The 23,534-nt window shown below is 45.4% G+C and overlaps 1 protein-coding gene and 1 long non-coding RNA gene across 5 annotated transcripts in view; one reads left to right on the forward strand and one right to left on the reverse strand.

Moving 5' to 3' along the window:
* PCSK6 (proprotein convertase subtilisin/kexin type 6) overlaps window positions 1–18,514 on the forward strand; it is a 118,971-nt gene extending 100,457 nt beyond the window's left edge. For all 4 annotated transcript variants that reach the window (XM_081171097.1, XM_081171098.1, XM_081171100.1 and 1 more), the window contains 6 exons: window positions 981–1,177; window positions 1,800–1,887; window positions 8,762–8,865; window positions 12,562–12,691; window positions 14,184–14,296; window positions 16,688–18,514. In XM_081171097.1, the coding sequence (XP_081027223.1) occupies window positions 981–1,177; window positions 1,800–1,887; window positions 8,762–8,865; window positions 12,562–12,691; window positions 14,184–14,296; window positions 16,688–16,785 (730 nt within the window). In that variant the 3' untranslated portion in view covers window positions 16,786–18,514. The remainder of the gene's footprint in view (window positions 1–980; window positions 1,178–1,799; window positions 1,888–8,761; window positions 8,866–12,561; window positions 12,692–14,183; window positions 14,297–16,687) is intronic.
* LOC308573942 lies at window positions 1,912–12,549 on the reverse strand. The gene is made up of 3 exons (XR_014002264.1): window positions 12,527–12,549; window positions 10,183–10,217; window positions 1,912–3,112 (listed from the first exon to the last, which is right to left on the reverse strand). It is a non-coding gene; the product is annotated as an uncharacterized lncRNA (long non-coding RNA).
* Window positions 18,515–23,534: the final 5,020 nt, after the last annotated feature.

Consider the following 23,534-nt stretch of genomic DNA (forward strand, 5'->3'; position numbering starts at 1 on the left):
TTGTCTCTCAGCCTAACCTACCTCACAGGGTTGTTGTGTGAAGCTGAAATAGGGAGGGGGAGAAACCAGTACACCATCTCAAGCTCCTTAGGGGCAGGGCAACTGGGATATAAATGTAAAAAACAAAACAAAATATTCCCATCATATCTGTCTTTTCTAAAGTTAAGTTGTATTGATTTTTTTATGGAGTTAACTTTCAAGCATGCTGAGGTTTGCAGCCTCATAATTCTTCCAGTTTATGATTGACATACTATATATGAAACAGGGGGTCCAGCAATGAGGTGAGGATTAGGTGAGGATGCGAGCTGCAGGCCTGGGTGGGTGCTTGTCTCCCTAACTCTTCCTCTTCTGTGGCCCCTTCTGTATATTATTGATATAATAATAATATTTTATTGTTTATACCCCACCCATCTGGCTGGGTTTCCCCAGCCACCCTGGGCTGCTCCCAACAGAATATTAAAAACGTGATAAAACATCAAACATTAAAAGCTTCCCTGAACAGCCTTCAGATGTCTTCTAAAAGTCAGCTAGTTGTTTATTTCCTTGACATCTGATGGGAGGGCGTTCCACAGGGTGGGTGCCACTGCTGAGAAGGCCCTCTGCCTGGTTCCCTGTAACCTCGCTTCTCGCAGTGAGGGAACTGCCCGAAGGCCCTCGGAGCTGGACTTCGGTGTCCGGGCTTCAGTTTGTAGCCTCCCAGGAGGTTTCCTAGAGGGAATGTGGTCCTTGGGCTGAAAAAGCTTCCCTGCCCTTGCTATAAAGCAACAGGACCCGATTGGCTTGATCCAGCAGTCTCTTATGATGTCTCCGGAAGCCACATGTTGGCAAAGCAAACAGGTGAATGGGCGATCAGAGAACCATGCAACATTTAGATGGCAGGAAAGAACTGTGATGCTCACAATGGAGACAGGACCATAACAACTATGCTGGTTGTGCTGCAGCCTCTCACTTTCCTTGTGTTTCTCTCCCCCCCCCCCCAGGAAGTGTGTAAATTCCTGCCCCCCTGGCTACTTTGGGGACACTTCGCAGCGGAAATGCCGCAGATGCTACAGGGGCTGTGAAGCATGCTTGGGCAGAAGCCAGAATTCGTGCACAGCCTGCAAACGTGGCTTCTATCACCACCAAGAGACGAATACGTGTGTGATGCTGTGTCCAGCTGGATTTTACTCTGATGAGGGTAAGGAAAGGAAATGCTTCTCAGCTAAGGGCTGCTAACCAATTGAAGGTTTTTGTTTTGTTTTTACCCAATATAATTGTCTCTGTGTTAATTGATTTCAAGTTGTGCATACGGTCAACCCCTCGTTGTAGCTTCCCATCTTTAAGGAAAAATATTGAAGGGTAAGAGCACCTACAATTTGATAAACATATACCAACCCCCTTTGTTAGAATGAAAAGCTTTAGAAGTATTTTCTTTTTCATTCTCTCTCACAGTGACACGGTATAACCAAAACAGTCTCAACAAGTTCATAATTATGAACTGTTCATAATTTGCAGCACCAGCCGTTAACATTTGTCCTTGCCCATTAAAAATATACAAGCTTTTAATTATTATGCTGTTTTAATTCTTCAAAACAATGAGGTCTAGAAACTTACTAATTTAAAGTTGAAACTGATAAGTTTTGTGAGTTATTCTTTTGTCATAAAAACTAAGAATTAGTTTCCCATTTGGTCTAAAAACAATTATACTCTTAGTATTAGATTATTGTGAATTTGACAAATAGATTGCAAGAATCTGAAGCTTATAAACTCCAATATCTGCAACTGATCATCTTTCTGATTCCCCTTCTTCCCCAATAAAGGTCAGAGACGTTGTCAGAAATGTCATCAGAATTGTAAGAAATGCGTTGGAGAGATGGACAAATGCACTATCTGCAAAGATGGATTCAGGTAAATTGCTAATGGGAAAAAAATTGTGCTAGGCTTTCAGAATGTCTTCTGAAGAAACTAACATTGAATTTATCAAATTATTTAATAGGGGAAATGGGTCAAAACTAGGCATGTACAGTTGACCCCCCTGCTGGATCAGGCCAGACGAGGGTCCATCTAGTTTGATATCCTTTTTCCCCCACAGTGGCCACCCAGGCTTCCCCTTGGACATTCACAACCAGCCCACAAAAGAAACAGTAGTTTGTCGCTATCACCTGGCACACAGAAATTCCAATTTACTGGAGCTTTGTTCTCCTCTTCCTTACCCATGCACACCTGTAATCTTGCACGCCTGTGCAATCTCTTGTTGTAGAGTCAGTAAGAATTTGGGTTGCTGGGAATTGTAGCTCTGTGAAGGTTCAGCTACAGTTCCCAAGATTCTTGGGGGAAGCCATGTGCTTTAAATGGATGGTGTGGGTGTGACTACAGGCTGGTGACTGTAAGCATTACAGCAAGCTAACATATGTACTTGGAACAAGTGCTTGGAACAGCCTCCTCAAGTGCTCTGTACATGTGATGTATTCATGTCTTATAAATTATGCCTAAATGTACTCACCCACCCCTGCCCAGCCTTAGTTCAGATGGAACTGGGACATGGGGAATCTGCTTGTTATAAGGCTGCAGCCCTCCTTTTCCTGGTATACCAGCGGTGTTGTTTTTATTACTTTATTACTAAATGGACACAGGTGGCGCTGTGGGTTAAACCACAGAGTCTAGGACTTGCCGATCAGAAGGTCGGCGGTTCGAATCCCCGCGACGGGGTGAGATCCTGTTGTTCGGTCCCTGCTCCTGCCAACCTAGCAGTTTGAAAGCACATCAAAATGCAAGTAGATAAATAGGTACCGCTCCAGTGGGAAGGTAAACAGTGTTTCCGTGCGCTGCTCTGGTTCACCAGAAGCGGCTTAGTCATGCTGGCCACATGACCCGGAAGCTGTATGCCGGCTCCCTTGGCCAATAAAGCGAGATGAGCGCCGCAACCCCAGAGTCGGTCACGACTGGACCTAATGGTCAGGGGTCCCTTTACCTTAATAAATGTATTACCCACCTTTCACCAGCAGGTCCAAGGGTGGGTATAACAATTTAAAATTTAAAACAGTTAAAACAGGAATAGAGTGAGCCCTGAAAGCACAAGTCTCAGGTGTCGAAGGTCAGGATAAAGGGGTGCATCTTCCGCATCCGCCGCAAGCTGCAAGGTAAAAATGTCAGGCACGCATCAGTCGGGAGGGAATTCCCCAACTCAGGGGCTGCCACAGAGAATGCTCTCTCCCAGGCCACCCCCACTCCAAGTTTCTGAGGGAGGTGGAACTGTCAAGAGGACCGCTCCACACATGGGAAGGTCTGTAGAGAAGGAGGCAGACCTTCAGCTATTGGGTGCCTGTGTCATTTAGGACTTTAAACACTAACATGAGCACCCTGAGTTAGGCCCAGAAAGGAACTGGCAACCATGTGCTTACCTGCATCTTAAATTCAAATTTCCTGCGGTAGATGTGTTTGTAAAAGAAGAGGGTGCAAGCATCCTTCAGGAGAGGGAGGGCAGAGGGAAAGCAAATAAATATGTTTATGTTGAACTTTATAAAACACACATTTTTCTGCCTGGTGCCTCCTTCAGACCTGTGTGTGTTGCGTACTGTATGAGTTATTATTCCAAACAAGTTGTGTTTACTTAACATGACTGGTCTTGATCTGTACACTTCTAATGAAGGCGTGTCTAATATACCTTACTGAGCATGAAGATTCACCCTATAGTTTTTGCTCTGTGCTGAAACTGTCTGCTTAAGAGAACAGAGGGCTCACTCTGACTTCTGATGGTCCCACCACTTTCCTCCAGGGAAACCCACTCTTTAGTGCTGAATCGGAGCAAATGTCAGTTGGGTTTTCCGCAGACTGATGTTTGCTCCGATTCAGTGCTAAAGAGCAGGTTTTCCTGGGGAAAGCAGCAGGGTGAATGGAAAACCACCCGGCTCCGTTCTTTCTAAGCATGAGACAAGCAGAAGCCAGCACGAGTCCTGAATGAGGATCTTTCAGAAATGATTTGAGAAACTTTCCTTGATTAGCCTTGGCTAACTGATTGAGCTGCAAACATTTTTACCCCCCCCCCCCAAATCCACCATGTTGCTACAATATAAATAGCATGATCCCAGAACATATTTTATTTTGTTAAGGTGATGTAGGGGAAGTCTAGCAATCAGCTGTGCAACCTTGGTTTAAACCAGTGTTTCCCAAACCTTGGTCTCCAGCGGTTTTGGGACTACAATTCCCATCATCCCTGACCACTGGTCTTGCTAGCTAGGGATGATGGGAGTTGTAGTCCAAAACAGCTGGAGACCCAGTTTAAACCTGGGTGCTATTGGGTTTAAACCTAAGTGCTATTGGGAAGCTGGGCATCTAGTTTGAGGCTTTTTAGTTTAGAGAAAAGGCAAGTAAGATGATACTGTATAATATTACGTATGGTATGGAGAAAGTAGAAAAAAAGTCTTCCTTCCCGTCTCAAAATACTAGAACTCACTGGGGACAGCCAATGAAACTGAATATTGGAAGATCTAGGACAAAGTAGTTGCCAGATGCAGCAAATAAATAAGAGCTGTAGATTCATGGCTAAGTACAACAAGTTAAGACGTTGATCCAACGAGTGACACAGACACCCCGCCCTGTAACTTCTTTTTGAAGAGTGGGCAGGCATAGAACTTAGTACAGCAAGCGGCCCCGTCCAAGGACTGGACTAGCAGACAGACACTCCTTTAAGTGGGTTGGGCTTATCCTTGTCTCAATGTCCTTGGGGTTGGCTCTCAGGTATCTCCTCCTCTGAAGGAAGCCCCTTACGGACAGGAGGGGGTGCCAAGGGTTGCTTCTCAGTAGGATTCATTTGACTAGGGCTGTCCAGCACCACAGGAGAAAAACACTCCTCTGCCAACTTGCTTGGACCTTCCCTTAGTCCCAACTCTCCTTTCCCCAGACTACTGGCCTCTTCTCCAGACTCAGGCACGTCTTAGGGTCCCAATTCCACCCTCCCCATTCTGCCAGGACCTCTCCCCAGGGTCATCCGGAGCCCCTCCTCCTAGACAACTTCACAGGACGCACGGCAATACCTCCCTCAAAATGGAATCTCTATTGAAAGATTAGTTTCTTTATAATCCCCATTGGGTTTTCTTCTCCCTTACCTTCTCCGGTAATAAAGTTCCATCTAGCCTTCATGAGGAAAATGATACATGGCGACTCAGAGTGGATTTAGGAAGATGGGTCCCACTGATAGGTTTCCCCCCGGGAAAGAAGCGGAACTTAAAATGTCAAACACCAGAAGCTTTATCTGAACAATTTGTTCAAGCGGGAGCCCCAAGGCCACCTCAAGCAGCTGCACGTCTGTGTTGCTCCATTGCAGAGCCCAAGGCCTCCTTGCCTGATTCATTTATAGGGCAGTAATTGGTCTGAAGTGACTGCTTCAATAACGGCACTTTGGCTAAAGTGGAAAATTGCAAGTTGCCTCCAAAGATTATCTACTTCCTAGGAAAGGGGGGAAAGTATCTTTTTATTGTCCGCTAACTTCCTTAAGCTGCTCCCCCAAAATCATGGCTTGTCACCTTGAAGAGCATTTTGCCAGCAACGTTTCTGTCTCTGCTTATTAAAAAAAGAAAAATCTTCCAGGGTGAAACCAAGAGATGTTTACAGGGATGGTTCAGCTGTAAATCAGGCTCACTGAGGAAGTGCAGATGGACTTGAGGAATCTGTCTCCATATCTCTATAAAGTAATGATGGCCTGGTCTTGAACTTGATCATTCTGTAGAGTTTGGGCCTTTTTGCCTCAAAAACATCACTTTATTTTTAAATGGCAGGATGGTGTGATGCAAAACTTCGACCAGATGTGGGGTACTTTTTAGCCCTACAACGGTTTCTGAACTACAGCTCCCAGCAGCCCCAGCAAGCATGGACAGAGATGATGGGAGTTGTGGTTTTGCAACATCTAGAGCAGTGTTTTTCAACCACTGTTCCGCGGCACACTAGTGTGCCACGAGATGTTGCCTGGTGTGCCGTGGGAAAAATTGAAAAATTCGAAAGATTTTTTTTTTAAAAAAATGTCACATTTTCGCCCACTAGGCGGGCGCCGGACTATGTCCATCCTATTTTCCATCCATCCTGGGTGGGGATCAGATCGGATGGGATCGGATGAGAGCGGACAGGCAGTCCGCTCTCATCCGATTCCCCATAGAGAACAGCGGGGCTCTGACATCTCCCTCTCCTCACACTGTGGTGGTGTGCCTCGTGATTTTTTTCATGAAACAAGTGTGCCTTTGCCCAAAAAAGGTTAAAAACACTGATCTAGAGAGCCAAAGGTTTCCCACACCTGGCTTAGACCAAGGACGAAAGCTCTTCATGTGGTGGATATTGTGTGAGACTGGAGACAGACAGGATCTGGGTTCAAATCCCCTCTCAGCTGTATGTGTGACCACCAAGAGTGGGGCTAAATGGTATAACCCCATTTCCCCTTCATGGATTGACAGAAAGTATGTGGCATTCATATAACTCAGTACTGTCTACACCAGGCATAGGCAAACTCGGCCCTCCAGATGTTTTGGGACTACAATTCCCATCATCCCTGACCACTGGTCCTGTTAGCTAGGGATGATGGGAGTTGTAGTCACAAAACATCTGGAGGGCCGAGTTTGCCTATGCCTGGTCTACACTGTCTGGCAGTAGTTCTCAAGGGAGGGAGTTTTATCCCAGCTCTACCTGGAGATGCCCAGGATTGAACTCTGGACCTTCTGCATGCAAACCAGATGTTCTACTACTGAATTGCAGTGTTTGCCTTGGGATATCTTTCAGGGATACCTGACTCCTAGCTTGTGCCATTGGAACATGTTAAAGTGTTGAGACAACTACACAGCCTTGATGAGATCATAGCTGCTAAAAGTAATCAAGAAGGGGGCGTTTTTCATGCAATTCATCATCTGCACAAATATATGAGTGCATGGCTAGGCGCAAGAGTCTTAATAAGTATTGGTCAGTGAGTTTGTGCTGGTCAGGCTGATGGGAGTTGGTCCAAAACATCTGAAGGGCATCAAGTTGGTGAAGGCTGGTATATGGACTGTGGCACCTAGCAAAAGTGCAAGCAGCACTGCAGAAATGGTTGCATGCTACACAGCGGTATTGAGAAAATAAGCAGGCCTTTGCACGTGATGAAGTACTCCTAAGGACCAATCTACATATAACACAACGAGGAGCAAACATTTGCAATTGCCACTCCTGTTTCGGTTTTGGTTGGAATTCTCCGACATCTGTATGGCTAACGCATCATGTAGCTCAGCTCTTAGCCAACCAAACACTGCCAAAGAACATGCGCTTCTAACAGTAGGACACATCCGTTGGTTCAGGAGCAATTTTCCATCACCCCAGGATTGTTCATGACTTCATCTGTGTAGAAATGATCACATTTTGTGGGGAGAGGATAAGTGAGACTGAGTCCACTGGCCATGCCCCAAGCAGCACTACCAGATCTTCATATGCTGCAGATATATAAGCAGAGCTTGTTGTTCGGTTTGGGTAGATAGGTAGATGTTGCAGGATGGACCTTTTGGCCGTGATCGTATTCTGTTTCCTTGCCTCCATTTCTCCATGGGTGATTGCATGAACAATTCTATAGCTTTCCTTTATCTGTACTCAGTGGCTTTGCCAAAGGAACAGTTGACCTCAGCTGGATGTTAGTAGCTCCACTAATGAATGGTTGGATGAAATTCCATGGTCTGCTAGGTTAGATGACCTTGGATGGTTTAAAAGTTATTCAAGGGACTTTCTAACATTTCAGCCCCAATCACATCAAGGCACAGCAACCTCTTATGTAAGATAGGGTCATTGCTAGAGAAATTACAAAAAAGCAGCCAAAACCTAGGAACCATATATTACTAGTTTCTGTGGGTTGTTCATGATGAAGATCTTCAGAGAGTCAGGCTTGACTGCCCAGATACGGATATGAAAAAACATTGCCCATTCCTCTAAGTTTGAAAGTTTTTTTTTTAAGGCAGTAGTTCCTCTGCTCCCCAAAAAGGAAATTAATTTCTGTTGTGCTGCTAGCTTTGTTTCAGCTGCCTCTAAAGACACTGTCAGCAGTGCTCTTCAGAACAGGCAGCTGGCCATTTTTGTGCCCACCCACTCCCCACCTGTAATTGCACTTTAAAAATAAAATCTTTATTGCTTTGAGTTGGGTAGGTTGAGCTGGGCAGAAGAGGCAATATTGCAATAGCAGGTAGAGAGATGTCCAGAGACCCAAACCTTAATAGGATAGAAGTTGTACCGGTTCCCGAGTATTACAACTGGGGAGAGTTGCTGTTGCACTCGGGTCCTGCTTGTGGGCTTCCCATAGGCATCTAATTGGCCTCGATGAGAACAGGATGCAGGGAGTGTGTGCATATTTCTAGGCTTCAGTGCTAGTGTGGACCCTACTGGACCCTTTGGTCTTTATCTGGGACCCCCCTCTAGGTGCACCCTTTAAGGGACAGGGCCTTTTCTGTGGTGACCCTGCTTGTGGAATGCTCTCCCCAATGAGGTCTGCCTGCTACCATCATTAGCATCCTTTCAGCGCCAGGTAAAAACTTCTCTTCTCCCAGACATTTGACTGCTTTACAGTGATTTTGCTGACTATTGATTGTACATTTTGCTGCTGTTTTATTGACCTGTTTTATGTGTTATTGTTGTATGGCCTTTGTTGCAATGCATTGTCTTTTATTTTACATTGCGTTTTGCACTCTTAAAATTTTGTAAAAACCCCCCCCTTGGGCACTCCTAACGTGCCAGTCAACCACAAGATTGAAATGACATTGATGATGATCTCCACTGCTTTCCTCCACAGCCTTGTAGACAATAGCTGCGTTACAGGATGCAGGCCGGGCATGTACCTGATCAAGGAGCCAGTACGATGTGAGGGATGCCAGTCAAACTGCCGGACATGCGTGGGTATGTTGTGTGAAGTAGTTACAAGAGGCAGGTAGTACGTGGGAAACATCAGCTTGTTGATCTGAATTGTTGCAAGCTTTGCATGTCCTTCACTGCAGAGAACGACAAAGCCAGCCTGCAGGAGTTGCAGAAATGAAAGCTACTGGATGTGCGGCTCCACCAACGAAGGAGAGTTGTCCTGATTGATCCTTGGTTTGGGCTGATTCACATATGATCCCAAACCATGGTTTGGTTTCACCATGAGCCAGCCTATAGGCCCATGCTTTTTCTGACTCCCTGGGTCATGGGCAACCAGTCCCTTGGCTTCCATTTCTTGTTTGGAGTGCAGACACAAACCATAGCTGATTAAATGTAATGGCAAATGTATGGTTTGCTATGGACCAGGAAGCTAGCTAGGGCTGATGGGAGTTGTAGTACAAAACATTTGGAGGGCACCAAGTTGAGGGGAGGCTGCTCTAGTGCATATGTAGGAAGGAGCTGTCCTTAATACATTGGGCCAGTTGGAGCACGTCAAGCTGTCACTCAGAATTTTTTGTGCTGGCTGGGGTTGTAGACCAAAACATCCAGAGAGGACCAGAGAAGTTGTGGGAGGCTGTTTTAGACTGAAAAGCCAATGGGGTTTCTAAAAGGGGAAATAGGTGTCTGCCTGTGGAGCATTGAGCTCTGTATCTGTTTTAAGTCAAGTCTGCCTTCAGATTCTTATTTCTAAGGATTGCATCCAGCTAAGATCTACTCAGAGTAGATTAACTGAAAATAATGAACCTAAGTTAATCATGTCCATTAATTTCAATGGATCTACTCTTGAGTAAAACTAGGATTGGGTACAACCCCAGAGAGTCCTAGGCCCTCTTCACACACCTTCTAGTTTGCCAGCTCACAAGGAAAAACAGCCAACTCTTCATATTTAAACCAGAGAAAATTTCCACAATCCAACTGGATTTTGCTCTGCCAGGGCCAGCATCACACGTGGGCATGGCTGGGCAGAGGGGCCACTGACAAGAGCCGCCTGCACCTGTTGCAGTGTGAATGTAGACTCACTGGGGAATAAGGGGGAGGGTTGTGCTGCCCAAGGGCCCACCGGAACCTACTCTCTATTGTGCAGTTTGTAAATCAAAAGGTGCGTTCAATGTAACATTACCTGAACAAAGCTAAAAAAGTTCATTTATATTTTACTAATGACATGAGTGCCTGAGACAGACAGCCTCCTTTCTACTCCATCACATATTCTGGATGTGTTTCAAGAAGACTTTAAAATATATATATGTGATTGGAGTATTGTTGTTTGTATTCCTTCTGCTTTAAAGATAGAAGCCTTACCTTTCATGGGACTCAAAGGGAGCCATATGAAAAGCCTGTAAGAAGCACAGCACAAGAGAGCTTTTTGAGTACATAAAAGTGTCAGTGCTTCAAAATCTGTACGTTTGCATGGGAAGCTTGTGCGGTGTCCCACTGAGAATTTGCTTCGGTTTCCAGCTTGTTCTGCCCCAGACCAGTAATAATTCAAGAGCAAATGCACTTTAAAAAAAACAAAGAAGATCTACAAAACTCAGAGTGAACACAAAGCATGTGCTGAATCCTTTTTTTCCCCTCTGTTGAAAGCCGGGCAATCTCCCCTTTCCAGAGTGCATGGCCACGATCCGAAGAGCTACTTAATGTATGCCCAAGGGCTTGCGTGAACTTAAAGCAAATTGTCACGTGTTTGAACAGCAGAATTCTGAGCCATGTCACAATTGTTGAGTTTCAGGTGCAAATTTGTGGAACACTGGGTGCACTGCATCCCGGAGTTCTGCTGCTCAGGTTCCCTATTCCAGCCTTCCCTTCCAAATGTTTTTGACTACAACTCCCATCAGCTCCAGACAACACAATATCAGTGATATAGTTTTGTGCCCCCCAGAAAGGACGTGTCAGCATTTCATGCTGGGATGCTACCACCACAGACCATAAACCTCCTTTGTCCGATCCCAGATTGCCAACCGCATACATGCCAGCTTTGAGGGAACGCAAAGCTCAACTTCACTGGTATGTTCATATACACTCTTTTTATGGCCTGAGTGGCTCTGCTACCCAAGTCCTACAATTTGGAGTCCCCCAAGTCATTTGTTCCATGCCAGAAACATTTTATCTTTGCAGCTGCCCCTTTAATGGCCTGGTCTGTAGCCAAATCGCAATTGAGAGAGACTTGTGCTTTTTCCACGAAATGTACTCGGAACGAGTCAGTCTGTCCCTGCCTGTAAAATGCTTTCTCCTGCAGTGCCACCAGCCACGCGGGACTCTGCCATTGGCCACATGTTGTAATCAAGCCTCTTCAACTTATATATCCCAAATGGCTGTTGGTCTCCAGACAGAATGCTCAAGTGCAATTCTCAAAAAAATTTCAAAGTTCAAGGATTTGTGGTTCTTTACAAGGTGCAGTTGATTCAGTCTGCACGTCTTTATAATTAACCTCCTGCTTTCTCCCCCCCCCACCCCCCTTTATGAGTGTGGGGAACAGTTTGTAAACAGCAGGTGGTTAGAAAGCGCTCTCTGTGTTAGAGAGCCAGTGTGGTATAGTGACTACAGTGAAGGAGCAGTACTGGAGAGACCCAATTTCAAGCCCTCACTCGGCCATGAAACTCTCAGTGGGCTTCCTTCAACCATCTCTCAGCCTAACCTACCTCACAAGGTTGTTGTGAGGATAAAACGAAAGGTGGGAAGAACCATGTGTGTGCTATCCTAAGCTCTTTAGGAAAAGAATGAGAGGTTCATTATATATATGTATGGTGAGATATGATGATAGAGATGAAATAAGACTTGAATAACACACAACCTGAACTTGTGTGGTAAACAGAAGGTGGCTATTGACCACAGTTCAGTTAGGATGTTGCCCTTTCCCTTTCTCTCTCTATTGATAAGCTCAGCATTAGCAGCTAAAAGAGTGACAAACAGCTTAGGAGTGGAATTGCCAAAGAGCAGGTAGGTTTCTATGACCCAGAAGCTTGGCTCCTTGAGTGCTTCAAGACATTTGCAGATTAATCGCCTGCTCGTGTTCAAACTAAGCTCTACAAGGGCTAGGAACATCCTTTTCTTAAAGAACAAATCTGAGGAATCCAAATTCCTGCTTGCATGAAATGGCAAAAGATGTCCTAGCAGTAGCTAGCTGGTATGTAAGCTGTAGATTTTTTGCATTAGGGTGTCCTTGGAGAGATGAAGCTTCTCTGGTTCATGTTTATCTTCCTGCTGGAAGGAAACCAAGGCAGATTCATCCTGCTGTCTTGTTAATGTCACATTATTTCTTTAAAAAAAAACACACACAAACAAACCTCACAATGATAGCAGCTTGTACTTCCATTGTATTGTAATCTCACAGAAATTCATATGAATTCCTCCTCCGTTTACGTTTACTCTTTTCAAAAGACCCCGAGCACTTTGCCTTGGATGATAGTCCTTGGCCACCAGCATGAATCACACCAGATTCTCCATTCTTCTAAGCCATAGAAATTCAAAAGTGATTCATTCACACTGGTATCCAGGAACTGTCGTCTGTTGCACATTAACAAAGGCAAAATGATGAGAATCTTAAGGGCTCTAGCAACTCATTTCTTCTCCCTTAGGAGTAGAGCAACAGGCAGATTCCTCACCTCCATTATCCCCCAGTTTGCACCCGGTACAGTGTTTGTCTTACCAAACTGGTGTGCTTGTTTTCCCCATGCTCCTTAGGGCCGGGCCGAGAGGAATGCATCCAGTGCGCCAGGAACTCGCACCTGCACGAGTGGAGGTGCGTCCCAGCATGCGGCGAAGGCTTTTACCCCGAGGAGTTGCGTGGGCTCCCCCACAAGGTCTGCAGAAGGTAGGAGAGCAAGCAGTTTTGGCAACCCGGTTCTGACGATGAACGTTGGAAGGTTCGGGACAGATAAAAATGCTACTTCAAACTGTGCACTCCCACAGGCGGCCGTAATGGCTATCAACTTGGTTGGCTTTAAAAGAGGATTGGACAAATGGATGGAGGACAAAGGCTATCAGCGGCTCCCAGCCATGATGGCTTGGCTCTGCCTCCATGGTTGTTGGAGACAGTAATGCTTCTGAGTATCATTTGCCGGAAACAGGAGGAAGGGAAAGTGCTCTTCTTCTTGGGTCCCGCTTTCAGGTTTCCCACAGGCATTTGGTTGGCCACTGTGAGAGAGGTGGGCCATTGGCCTGGTCCAGCAGATTCCACTTATGTCCTTGTATCCTTTTGTGAAAGTGGCGTGGGAGCAAGCGTTAACCCTTGCCAAGCACTCTGCTTTGGCATAATACAAACAAGGATCTCTCTTCTTGACTCAAAGCAGCTCTGTTGTGGTCAGATTTAAGGAGGAGATAATTGTCAGAATCAAATTTATTCCTCTTCGTCTACCACGTGTATACCAGGTTGATATTGTCCTCTTTTAACCTCCTGCAACATCTCTTTCCACAACAAGGAAAGAACTGGGAGGTGAATTCTTATTAAATGGCATTTAGCCAAGACCCCTCACACGCCTCCCCTTCTCTCCAGGAACCAGGCTCAGATACTGAGCATATGTTACGCATAAAGAGTCACAAGTTCAAACCCCCACATCTCCAGAAAGGTGTCTTAGCTCCCTCCCAGACCACGACAATGGAGGCTCTTCCTTGAGAGTAAGGAAGAGAGATCTCTATTGAAGCAGAGGAGACATACAGACTCAGCAACAGGTAGTCATGGCAGCCACGGCCCTCAGGCATAGAATTATAGAATTGTAGAGGTGGGAGGGATTAAGAGGGTCATATATTCCAACCCCCTGCCATGCAGGAATCCTTTGCTCAACGTGGGGCTCAACCCATGACACCATGTTTTAAGAGTCTAGAGCTTTACTGACTGAGCTATACTAGGAAAGATGAGACTAGCCAAGCTAGAAGCAGTGGTCCATGGTTAAGGAGTCCCAAGATCAGGGCAAGGAGTTCTGGACTACACAGGAGCAACAGAACTGTCCTGGTGGGTTGGCATGGCTCTTGTGCTGGACACAATGCAGGGACAGCAACTGTCTGGATGGGAGACCTCAAATTCTCTGTATAAGAAGAGAGTTTTGGTAGGGCTGTGGGATAAGCTAGTGGTCAGTTATGTCTACCCTCCTTCCATCTGTGCCAAGGATGGGAAACATCTGTGACCCTCTGCATGTTGGCTGGACTCCAGATTCCTTAGTCCCAGCCAACATGGTCAGTGGTTGGGGATGATGGTAGGTTTGTTGTAGTCCCTCAAAACCTGGAGGGCTGTGGGTTCCATGCCTTAGTTTGGATTATGGGCTACTATGAGCTACTAGAAAGAGTTGCCTTTTTCATCTCTTCCTCAGATGTGAAGATAACTGTTCAAGTTGTGACAGCTCGGGAAGAAAATGTCTCCGGTGTAAAGAAGGCTTTAGCTTGCTTAGTGGCTCGTGCATTGCTAGCGACAGATGCCACAATGGTATGTATTTGCATGGACGTTTATTAAAGATGGGCAGATCTAAACCATACATTTAAAGCACAGCCAATGCACATTTGAAGCACATGACTTCCTCCAAATAATCCTAGAAGCGTTTTTGGTTAAAAAGTTTGTGCTGGGAATTGTATTGCTGTGAGTGGGAAACGAGACCTCCCAGGATCATGCTTTAAATGTGCATTGCATGCACTTTAAATATTTGGTGTGGCTCTGCCCAAGTACCCACATAGTCAGGCAATATAACACACACCTGACTAGCCACTGATAAGGCTGCATCCACACCAGGCACTTAAAGCACATGGCCTCCCCCAAAGTATCCTGAGAAATGTATACACCCCACAGAGCAACAATTCCCAGCACCACTAACCAACTACAGTTCCCAGGATTCTTTGGGGTAGATCATATGCTTTAAATTATACTGTTAATACAGCCTCTGCCCCCCTTTGCTTAGTTCCATCAGAGCAGTTGAAAGATGATGCAGCTGGGGAGCAAAGGGGGGGGGAACCCCGTGCAGCTCAAATGGAACTAGATTTTAGTATCAACTTGGAGGGCATCTAGGGAAGAAATGTGATGGGACTTTAGGAACTAACATTGCGATTGAATCATTACTAGTTCTGCATACCTACATTCCCTAGAATCTCATCCTTGTCTTCGGCCAGATGTTGCTCATTCTTCACTCCCTTCTTGCATCAGGAACTTGCAGCAATTTTAATTACTTTTGAGGTTGAGATTTCATATTTATGGAATATATAATGAACTTTACTGAAATTTAACTTTGGGGCAGCAGGCGGTAGAGAAGAATCAGTGACCTGAAAATGTGCAGGTAAGGTAAGTAAGAAAGAAAATTCCTGTAATTTCTGCTGGCACAGAATTTGCATTGAGCTGTTTTAAGAATCGGCTGCTGAAGGATGGGAGAAATTGGCATATTCCAAGTCTATACATGATGCTGCTGAAAAACATTTTTATATCTCTTTCTTAAATTCAGCCTGTCCGTCATTGCACCCTTTGTCAGCTGTTTCAATGAGAATATTGGGAGATATCCCTAAAAAGGGACAGATTGACCAAGCTTTCCTTACCCACCTTAGGGTTCATCCACACTTCCTGTTTGTTCCGCTGCTTTCCCCCAGGGAAAGCCACTATTTACTGCTGAATTTGACGCCACTCACCTTTTCTGTGGAGTTACATTTGTTCCAGTTCCAGCGGCAAAGCTGGATAGGGCTGGGGGTGCCCCCTGCCAGAAACCCTGGACAACTGCTGCCAGTCAGCCGAGACCACATAATGAAAGACCTACATTGGCTCCCAGTACGTTTCTGAGCACAGTTTAAAGTGTTGGTGCTGACCTTTAAAGCCCTAAACGGCCTCGGTCCAGTATACCTGAAAGAGCGTCTCCACCCCCATCGCTCAGCCTGGACACTGAGGTCCTCCTCCAAGGGTATTCTGCTGGATCCCTCCCAGCAAAGGGACAAGGAACCAGGCAAAGGGCCTTCTCGGTAGTGGCGTCCGCCCTGTGGAACACCTTCCCATCAGATGTAAAGGACTTTAAAAGACATCTGAAGACAGCCCTGTTTAGGGAAGTTTTCAATGTTTGATCTTTTATCGTTTTTAATATTTTGTTGGAAGCCGCCCAGAGTCGCTGGGGAAACCCAGCCAGATGGGTGGGGTATAAATAATAAATTATTATTATTATTATAGACAGTACTGAACTAAGTGGACCCAGCAGTCTGACGTATATGGCATCTTCCTTTGTGGTGTGGGCACAATGGACAGCCAGGGTTCAGAGCTGCAGTAACTCATCCCCACCATCCTTCAGTTTTTCCATATTATCCTAATGCCGCATGAGGCCATTTTGTCACTTTCTTTTCCCTTCTTGCTCATCCCCTTGTACGACTCAACTGTGTTGGTGCATCTGTGCAGTACTTGAGCAGAAGAGTGTTGTGTAGTGGTTAGAGTGTCAGGCTGGGAACTGGGAGACCAGGGTTCACATTCTCACCCTGCCATGGCCAGTCGCTGCCTCTCGGTTTAACCTACCTCACAGGATCGTTGTGGGGAGTTAACAGAGATGGGGGAGAACTATGTACGCCACTTTGAGCTCACGGGGGGAAAGGTTGGGATATAAATATGGTAGGTAGAAGGATTAGATAAATATTTCCATTCTGAAGTCTATGTATGTGTAAGAGCTATGCTCATGAAATGCACATGGCTCTCCCCATCTCGAAACTCTCCAACAGATAGATGAGCTGCTTTTTTCCGTTATCTCTCATGTAGCAGAATAGCTCTTGCTGTGCTTTTTCCAGTCCTACTTTGTTTGGCTAAAATGCTAATCCAATTTCTTCCCCCCTCTCCTCCCTCTCTCCAAATGTATGTATGCTCTCCCAGCTGATGAGGTCTTCTGCGAGATGGTGAAATCCAACAAACTCTGTGAGCGCAAGCCATTTATACAGTTTTGCTGTCGGACGTGCCTCTTGGCTGGCTGAGCCGAAGATTTTAACACCCGCCCTCTGGAGGCCCTGTTGTGCCAGTTCCCTAGGACAAAGTCTCCCTTCTCCTCCCTCTCTGCCCCTACCCCTACCCCCCACACACTTTGGGAAGCTTCACCCAGCGCTGACTGAAGCTTCGGCTTGCAACTCGGACCACTTTAATATTGCCTGCCAGTCTGGTTTTTACAGTGCCACACGCCTGGTTAACACCCAAGCCTAGGTAGCATCCTTGTTTTGCTTGTTGCATCTTAAAAGAAAAAAAATAAAAATAAATAAAAATGCAGATGGGAACACAAATCCTTCTTGGACATGTCTTGCAAATGGAGAGTGACACCAAAGTCCACATGCCCAGCTTCATTCAAAATAATCAACCCTCCCAAATAGTATCCAGGCAGGTGACTGGGCAGATTTAAGGTATTTCTGCACTTTTCTTGCCCACCCATCCCAAAAGAATGTACAGCCCTTTAGCTGTACAGTGATTGAGTTTTCTTCCAGTGCAACCCTGGCTTGATGCACTTCACCCCAGCAATGTTGTGGTGAAAAATAAGGACAATCCCCAGTTACCTTTTAGGAGCAAAATTGGCCTTAGCAAACTTGCAACTTGGCAGTCACCAAAGAGGCGATCCCAGAGTTGGCAGGAAGAGGTGAGAGCGGTCTTTGTCTAAGCCCCAAGTGTCCACCTTTACTGCAAGCTGTTCTGAGTAGCCAAATCCTTCCTAAGTGACTGTCGGGAACCCGGTAGCCCTGAGCACCCTGCAGGATTGAAACCTTCACCGTGAAATTGCTAGGAATAAATTCATCTCTTGTCTGCAGACACAGACCAGAATAATTTCCTCTCCGCAACAAAAGATTATTTCTGCCCTCCTCCCCTCCCCAAATGTTTGCATCTCCTAGCTTTTTCGCTTTGATTGATGGCTTCATTTTTCTGTCCTACCACAACTTGCTGACAAAACCTTTCCTTCTAATGACAGCTCAGTGACTTTAGTAAGCAATCCCTTCCAGGAGACGTTCTATTTAGCCAGCCAGAAGGGAAGGGAAACAACCAATTGTACCGAACGGCGCTATACAACACATCTGAATGTATTCACTATACATATATATATATATATATACATATAATAATATATATTTTTTAGTTTGTTGTGTGGTGTTTATATAATTGTGTTTAAATATATTTGGCTATGTTGTCTTACAGAATTTTTTAAAAAAGTAACTTATACAGTCATTGCCTTTATTCACAGAAATTTTAAATTATTTTTTACAGGGACAGACCTTTTTTTTATGTGTCTCCTTCCCTTCCAGTGACATCTTTGTAAGTTTCAACAAAAATGTCCCTTTTCCTCCTCTTCAGACATATGTAAACAACACTTCTCTTTTTTCTTATACTGCCTGTTCTGATTCGCGTTGTTGGCTGTTTTAATAAGTTAAACCTTCAGTCCATGAAATTGGCGGTAAAACATTAATTGGCTCTTAACAAAGTGAGTTTTCTAAGCTTTTTTTTTCCTGGCTAAAATTAACTGACATGACCGTACTGCTTTAGACCCATGCGCTCTCAAACTTGGCTTGAATGAATAGTGAAAGCCAACACAGTGTTTCTGATGTGATCAATGGCAAGAAGTTGACAAGGCAACCACACCATGAATAAAATGTTTATAGTCCTGATGAGTTATTCTGTACTTACCCCACCCCGAAGCAACCAAAGTAAATTGCTTTATTTTACTATGAATATCCTATTTCTGTGTAGTCTTTTAATTACCATCTGGAGGGGGATCAACAACCTATATTTATTGATGAGATGCACACACAAAAATCCATTGGGATGTGATTCATCTTGTAGATTATTCCCAGTGAGTGAGCTAATGACCCTCAGCATGATTCAAGGTGCCTCTAATTTAGGGATGGGGAATCTGTGGCTCTACAGATGTTGGATTACGACTCCCATAATCCATGGCCATGCTGGCTGAGGTTGATGGATTTTGGAGTCCATCATAATCTGGAGGGTCACAGGGTCCCTATGCTTGCTCTAACAGGTAAAAGGTAAAGGTACCCCTGCCCGTACGGGCCAGTCTTGACAGACTCTAGGGTTGTGCGCCTATCTCATTCAAGAGGCCGGGGGCCAGCGCTGTCTGGAGACACTTCCGGGTCACGTGGCCAGCGTGACAAGCTGCATCTGGCGAGCCAGAGCTGCACACGGAAACGCCGTTTACCTTCCCGCTAGTAAGCGATCCCTATTTATCTACTTGCACCCGGGGGTGCTTTCGAACTGCTAGGTTGGCAGGCGCTGGGACCGAACAACGGGAGTGCACCCCGCCGCGGGGATTCGAACCGCCGACCTTTCGATCGGCAAGCCCTAGGCGCTGAGGCTTTTACCCACAGCGCCCCCCGCGTCCCTTGCTCTAACAGGGCAGCTGGTCTTAAAAATGTTGATTATTTCTAATGTAGGAATTTCAGAAGATACTTATGGGCTTCCCATAGGCATCTGGTGGGCCATGGAACAGTGCGCCAGATTCAACTAACTGACCCTCCCAGCTGAAGCCCGTGCAGTGACTTCCACTAGCACAATGAGGCTTCCCTTCTCTCCTCCCACTGTTCGCCCCCAGGAGGGTGGGGGGTTCAGGAGAACCCCCCAGAACAGCATGTGTGAGGAAAAGAAAAATCCATCCATCCAGCAAGAAGAAATGCTTGCTCTCATGGACCATTTTAGCACAACGTTGACTGCTGCCCAGAATCCCGGACTAGATGGGCTTTTGTCCTGATCCCCTTATTTCTCCGTCAGGAGAAAATACCTCTTCTGAGGTCCTATAAGCCAGGGTAGCTGCTGTGTTTCAAGTATTGGTGGGCAGTATCTGGATAGCAGGTGACACATGTACATTTTTTATATATATATATATGTTCCCCCTTCAGAACTGTTCCTGTTCAAACGCTAATTTCATACCCTCCGATGAAAATAGGGATGTCCTAAGGGAAAACGGGACATTTGGGGATCAAATGAGAAACCGGGAGAGCTTCTGTTAATCCAGGAATGTCCCTGGAAAATAGGGACACTGGAAGGTGTCTGTATTTGGTCCATTAGCAGCATTATCAAAACTAGGTGCAAGACCCTATCATGAATACCTCCCTTGTTCTCTTACAACGGCAGTGGCACCCAGCTCAGAGATTCTGGAACTGAGTTCCAGCTGAAAGAAAGCCCTATATGTATATAGGCCTCCTAGTGGCAACCCATAATACTGATCGGGCCTGCAGCCACTTACTGTATTTACGCAAATCTAATGTGCCATTGAATCTAATGCACACCCTAATTTTTGCGATGTAATTTGGCCAAAAAAGGTGTGCATTACATTCGAGTAAATACAGTAACTTTGGTGACTATGGACAGGCCTGTATCACCAGGTGCTCCTGCGCCATCTGCTAGCCCCAAAGTAACTTCTGCTTGTCAGCTGCTTGGACAGGAGACCATGTGGGAACCATATGGAAGCTACTCAAAGCTCTTCAAAGTGTAAGCACGGCTGATAAATAAAAATAAATCCCGACGAGAAACCCTGACATCTGGCCTGCGCACTTCATAATCCACGGGGCAAAAATGCAGCCCATCAGCCATTTATGGTGGACCTTGGAAAATCTGGCGCCCTGCTTGGAATTACAAAAATGGTGTGTGCGCGATTTGTGTTCATTTGACAACTGTGAGGGAGGCCTGACCTGCCGACGAAGAGAAAAGATTGTTTCAGAAGTATGCCTGTGTTTAAACTGAAGGGAAGGGTGGCTGCTCAATTTGCGTTAAGCTCAATAGCAGGAAAGTACAGTGGTACCTCGGGTTAAGTACTGTACTGCGGAGTCTGTAACCTGAAGCGTATGTAACCCGAGGTACCACTGTAGATATAACTATTTTACAGACACATTTTAGTTTCCTAAGGTTGCAGAGAGTTGTTCAGAGACCCTTATTCTTCTCTTAGAGTGGTTTAACAGTCCATCTGTCTTCATAGGGAACTCTGGAAATTGTAGGTCTGTGGGGGTACAGGGGCCTCCTAACAACTCTCAGCACCCTTAAAAAAACTACTAGCTTGTCCCTTGCTAACTGCGGTACAAGCAAGGGTCCTTGGTAACCACAAGGAAGCATGCTTTTTTCTCTCTCAGGGTCACAAAAACCCAGCAGCAGAGGAGAGTGAATGTGGGGGCCTGTGATTTACAAATTCATTTCCTCCCTGACCCAGAGCTGTAATTATAATAATGTCCTATCCTGTCATCAGCATGTCCAGAACTTCCGTCTCCCAATCTCCACAAACAGGAGCGGTGGTAGAAATGCCAGCACACTCTCAGCAAATACCACAGGGGCAAAGAAGTTAATAGACACCACATTTAATGCACGAGCAACTCCCGGTGCCGAACACAGCTGCAATTAGCAGCAGGGAGAGGAACAGCGTTACCATTTACTCTCGCTCCAGTGTGCTCCCACTGCCGCTGCTTCAAGCTGTGCGCGCATGACGTTAGCCACAATCCATACCTATCCTGTAATTTCTTGAGAAATACAACTGTCTGGTGTGTCTTTCCTCAACTCAACTTCCGCACAATTTGAAAACATAAGCCACACTAACTTCAGAGTTCTTATTATTTATTAAACTTATTCGTCATTGTTTTCCTACCAATATAACCCAAGGTGACCCACAACAATAAATATATAAATAACAGTAAAACCATCATGAAACAAAGCACAGAAGAAGCAATTTTTTAAAAAGCAGAATTAAAACACCCCACCCATTGAAGGGGACCACAGATAATTAAAAGCCAAAGGCCTGGCAGGAAAGAAATGTTGGCTAGGGGCATTAGCTTAACAAAGAGACTGGTTTGACAGCTTCAGCAGCCTCTTTTACAACAAGGGTGGGGGGTACCAGTCTTGGCCCACTGCAGGGCTCAGGTTAGCATGTGAGCCCATTTTCTCTAGCCATGCTCACAGTCCATCAGTTTCTAGGCAAGAGGGTTGGGCTCAGTCCTGCTGGGTATTACAGTACTTGGGACACTGCATCCCCTGTGAGGAATTCGTTGTCAAAGCAGATCCCTGCAGCCAGCAGGATTCAGGGGCAAAACTAGGCTTTATTTCACAGTTTGGCACACCCCCCCCCCATCTGCAAATTTGCTTACACACACACACATACAAAGAGAGAGGGGCTTGGGGCCTCAATGACATCCCTCTGGAGGCTTCACCCAGGTCAAAAATAACCTGGCTAGCCCCCCCTCCCCAGGTACTGCTCTGCAGGATTGAATCCTCCTCTCATCAGCTGGATAGCGGAGTGTTCAGTCCAGCTGGGTGCTGCTTTGCCAGTGTGTTCCTGGTGGAGACTACTCTGGCAAGACAGATGCCCTCCCCTCCAGACGATTGACAGGTGGGTGGCTCTGTGGGGGTTCAGAAAGATTCAGATCTGTCCTGTTCTGCTAGTTGCCAAAAAGCTTCCTCTGTTCTACATAATCCCCTCTTGCAGATATAAAACCAGAGATTTGGAAGACACCTAAATATGCCCCTCCCTGTCCTATAACTTTTCTTTAGGGTTGGGCCTTGTACCTGGCTCTTAGTACATCTTGGTTGTACACAATAATAATTAAAAAACTCTTTCGGGCAACTATTAATTCTTTTCTTTTGTATAAAATTTTCACACTCGTGGGTGACCGACTGGAACCAAAAAAGCTCAATAGTTTTTTTAAATAATCAGCTTTGGCAGAGCGTGGCACAGAGCAGAATAATTTATTGCTGTATTCATTGGCAAAAATGTGGGCTAGCTGCAAATTGTGTCCCTCTTTGTTAGTGATGTCTGTTACCTGGATCTGCACTGCCGTAAAATTAAAACATTTTTCCTTTGTTAAAAAGCTTGCCAAGGGAATAGAGAAGTGGAAATTTATTTGACGCTAGTGTGCCACCATGTGGTCTTCAGTGAAAGAAAAATAAAGATTTTAAAATTATATATGGCAGAGGAAATAGCTGCTGTGGCTTGCCTAGGATATTTTGGGTTGCATCCACATGGTCCGTTGGTTGAATTTCCATCCTGATCTGTTTGCCCAAGGTTTGCAGGGAGATTGTAAGAGGTTGGCTGCTTATTCATTCTGACTTATAGTTGCCATATTTTGAAGAACAAAACAGAGGACACATTGGCCACCCTCTATTACCGTAACTATGGATCACTATGATGACTCTCATTTTAACATATCCATGAAAAACAGGATGTGTCCTGTAAAAAGAGGATATATGGCAAACCTATTTGTATGCAGGTCAACTGTTATCCCACACTTTCTAGTAGTGCATTCCCCACTGAGTTCCTTACTGCAAAAAGGGCTGTTTTTATTTCATTTTTAATATGTTTATAGCACAAGAACAAATCCACTTCAATTGTGACCCTTCAATTCATTGAATTCCACCAGCAAAACTGCTACAATCAAGACATGACATGACATTTTATGCTATCAGACCAATAGTCCATCTAGCTCAGGATTGCCTCTGAATACCAGTTGTTGGGGATCACGACTGGGGAGAGGGGTTTTCGTGCTGCCATGCTCTTTGTGGGTTTCCCAGAGACATCTGGATAACCAATCTAAGAACAGGATGCTGGACTAGACGGACCTTCAGTTTGATCCAGCGGGGCTATTCTGGTGCTCTTTATTCACCAAATGACAAAATAAGGATAATACTGCAAGAATTCATCAGGAGCAAGGACTACAAACCAGAGGTCAGTTGGAACATTCAGTATGTGTGGAATTGTACATGT

The sequence above is a fragment of the Podarcis bocagei genome, assembly GCF_964188305.1.
Source record: "Podarcis bocagei genome assembly, chromosome: 14".
Lineage (NCBI taxonomy): Eukaryota > Metazoa > Chordata > Lepidosauria > Squamata > Lacertidae > Podarcis > Podarcis bocagei.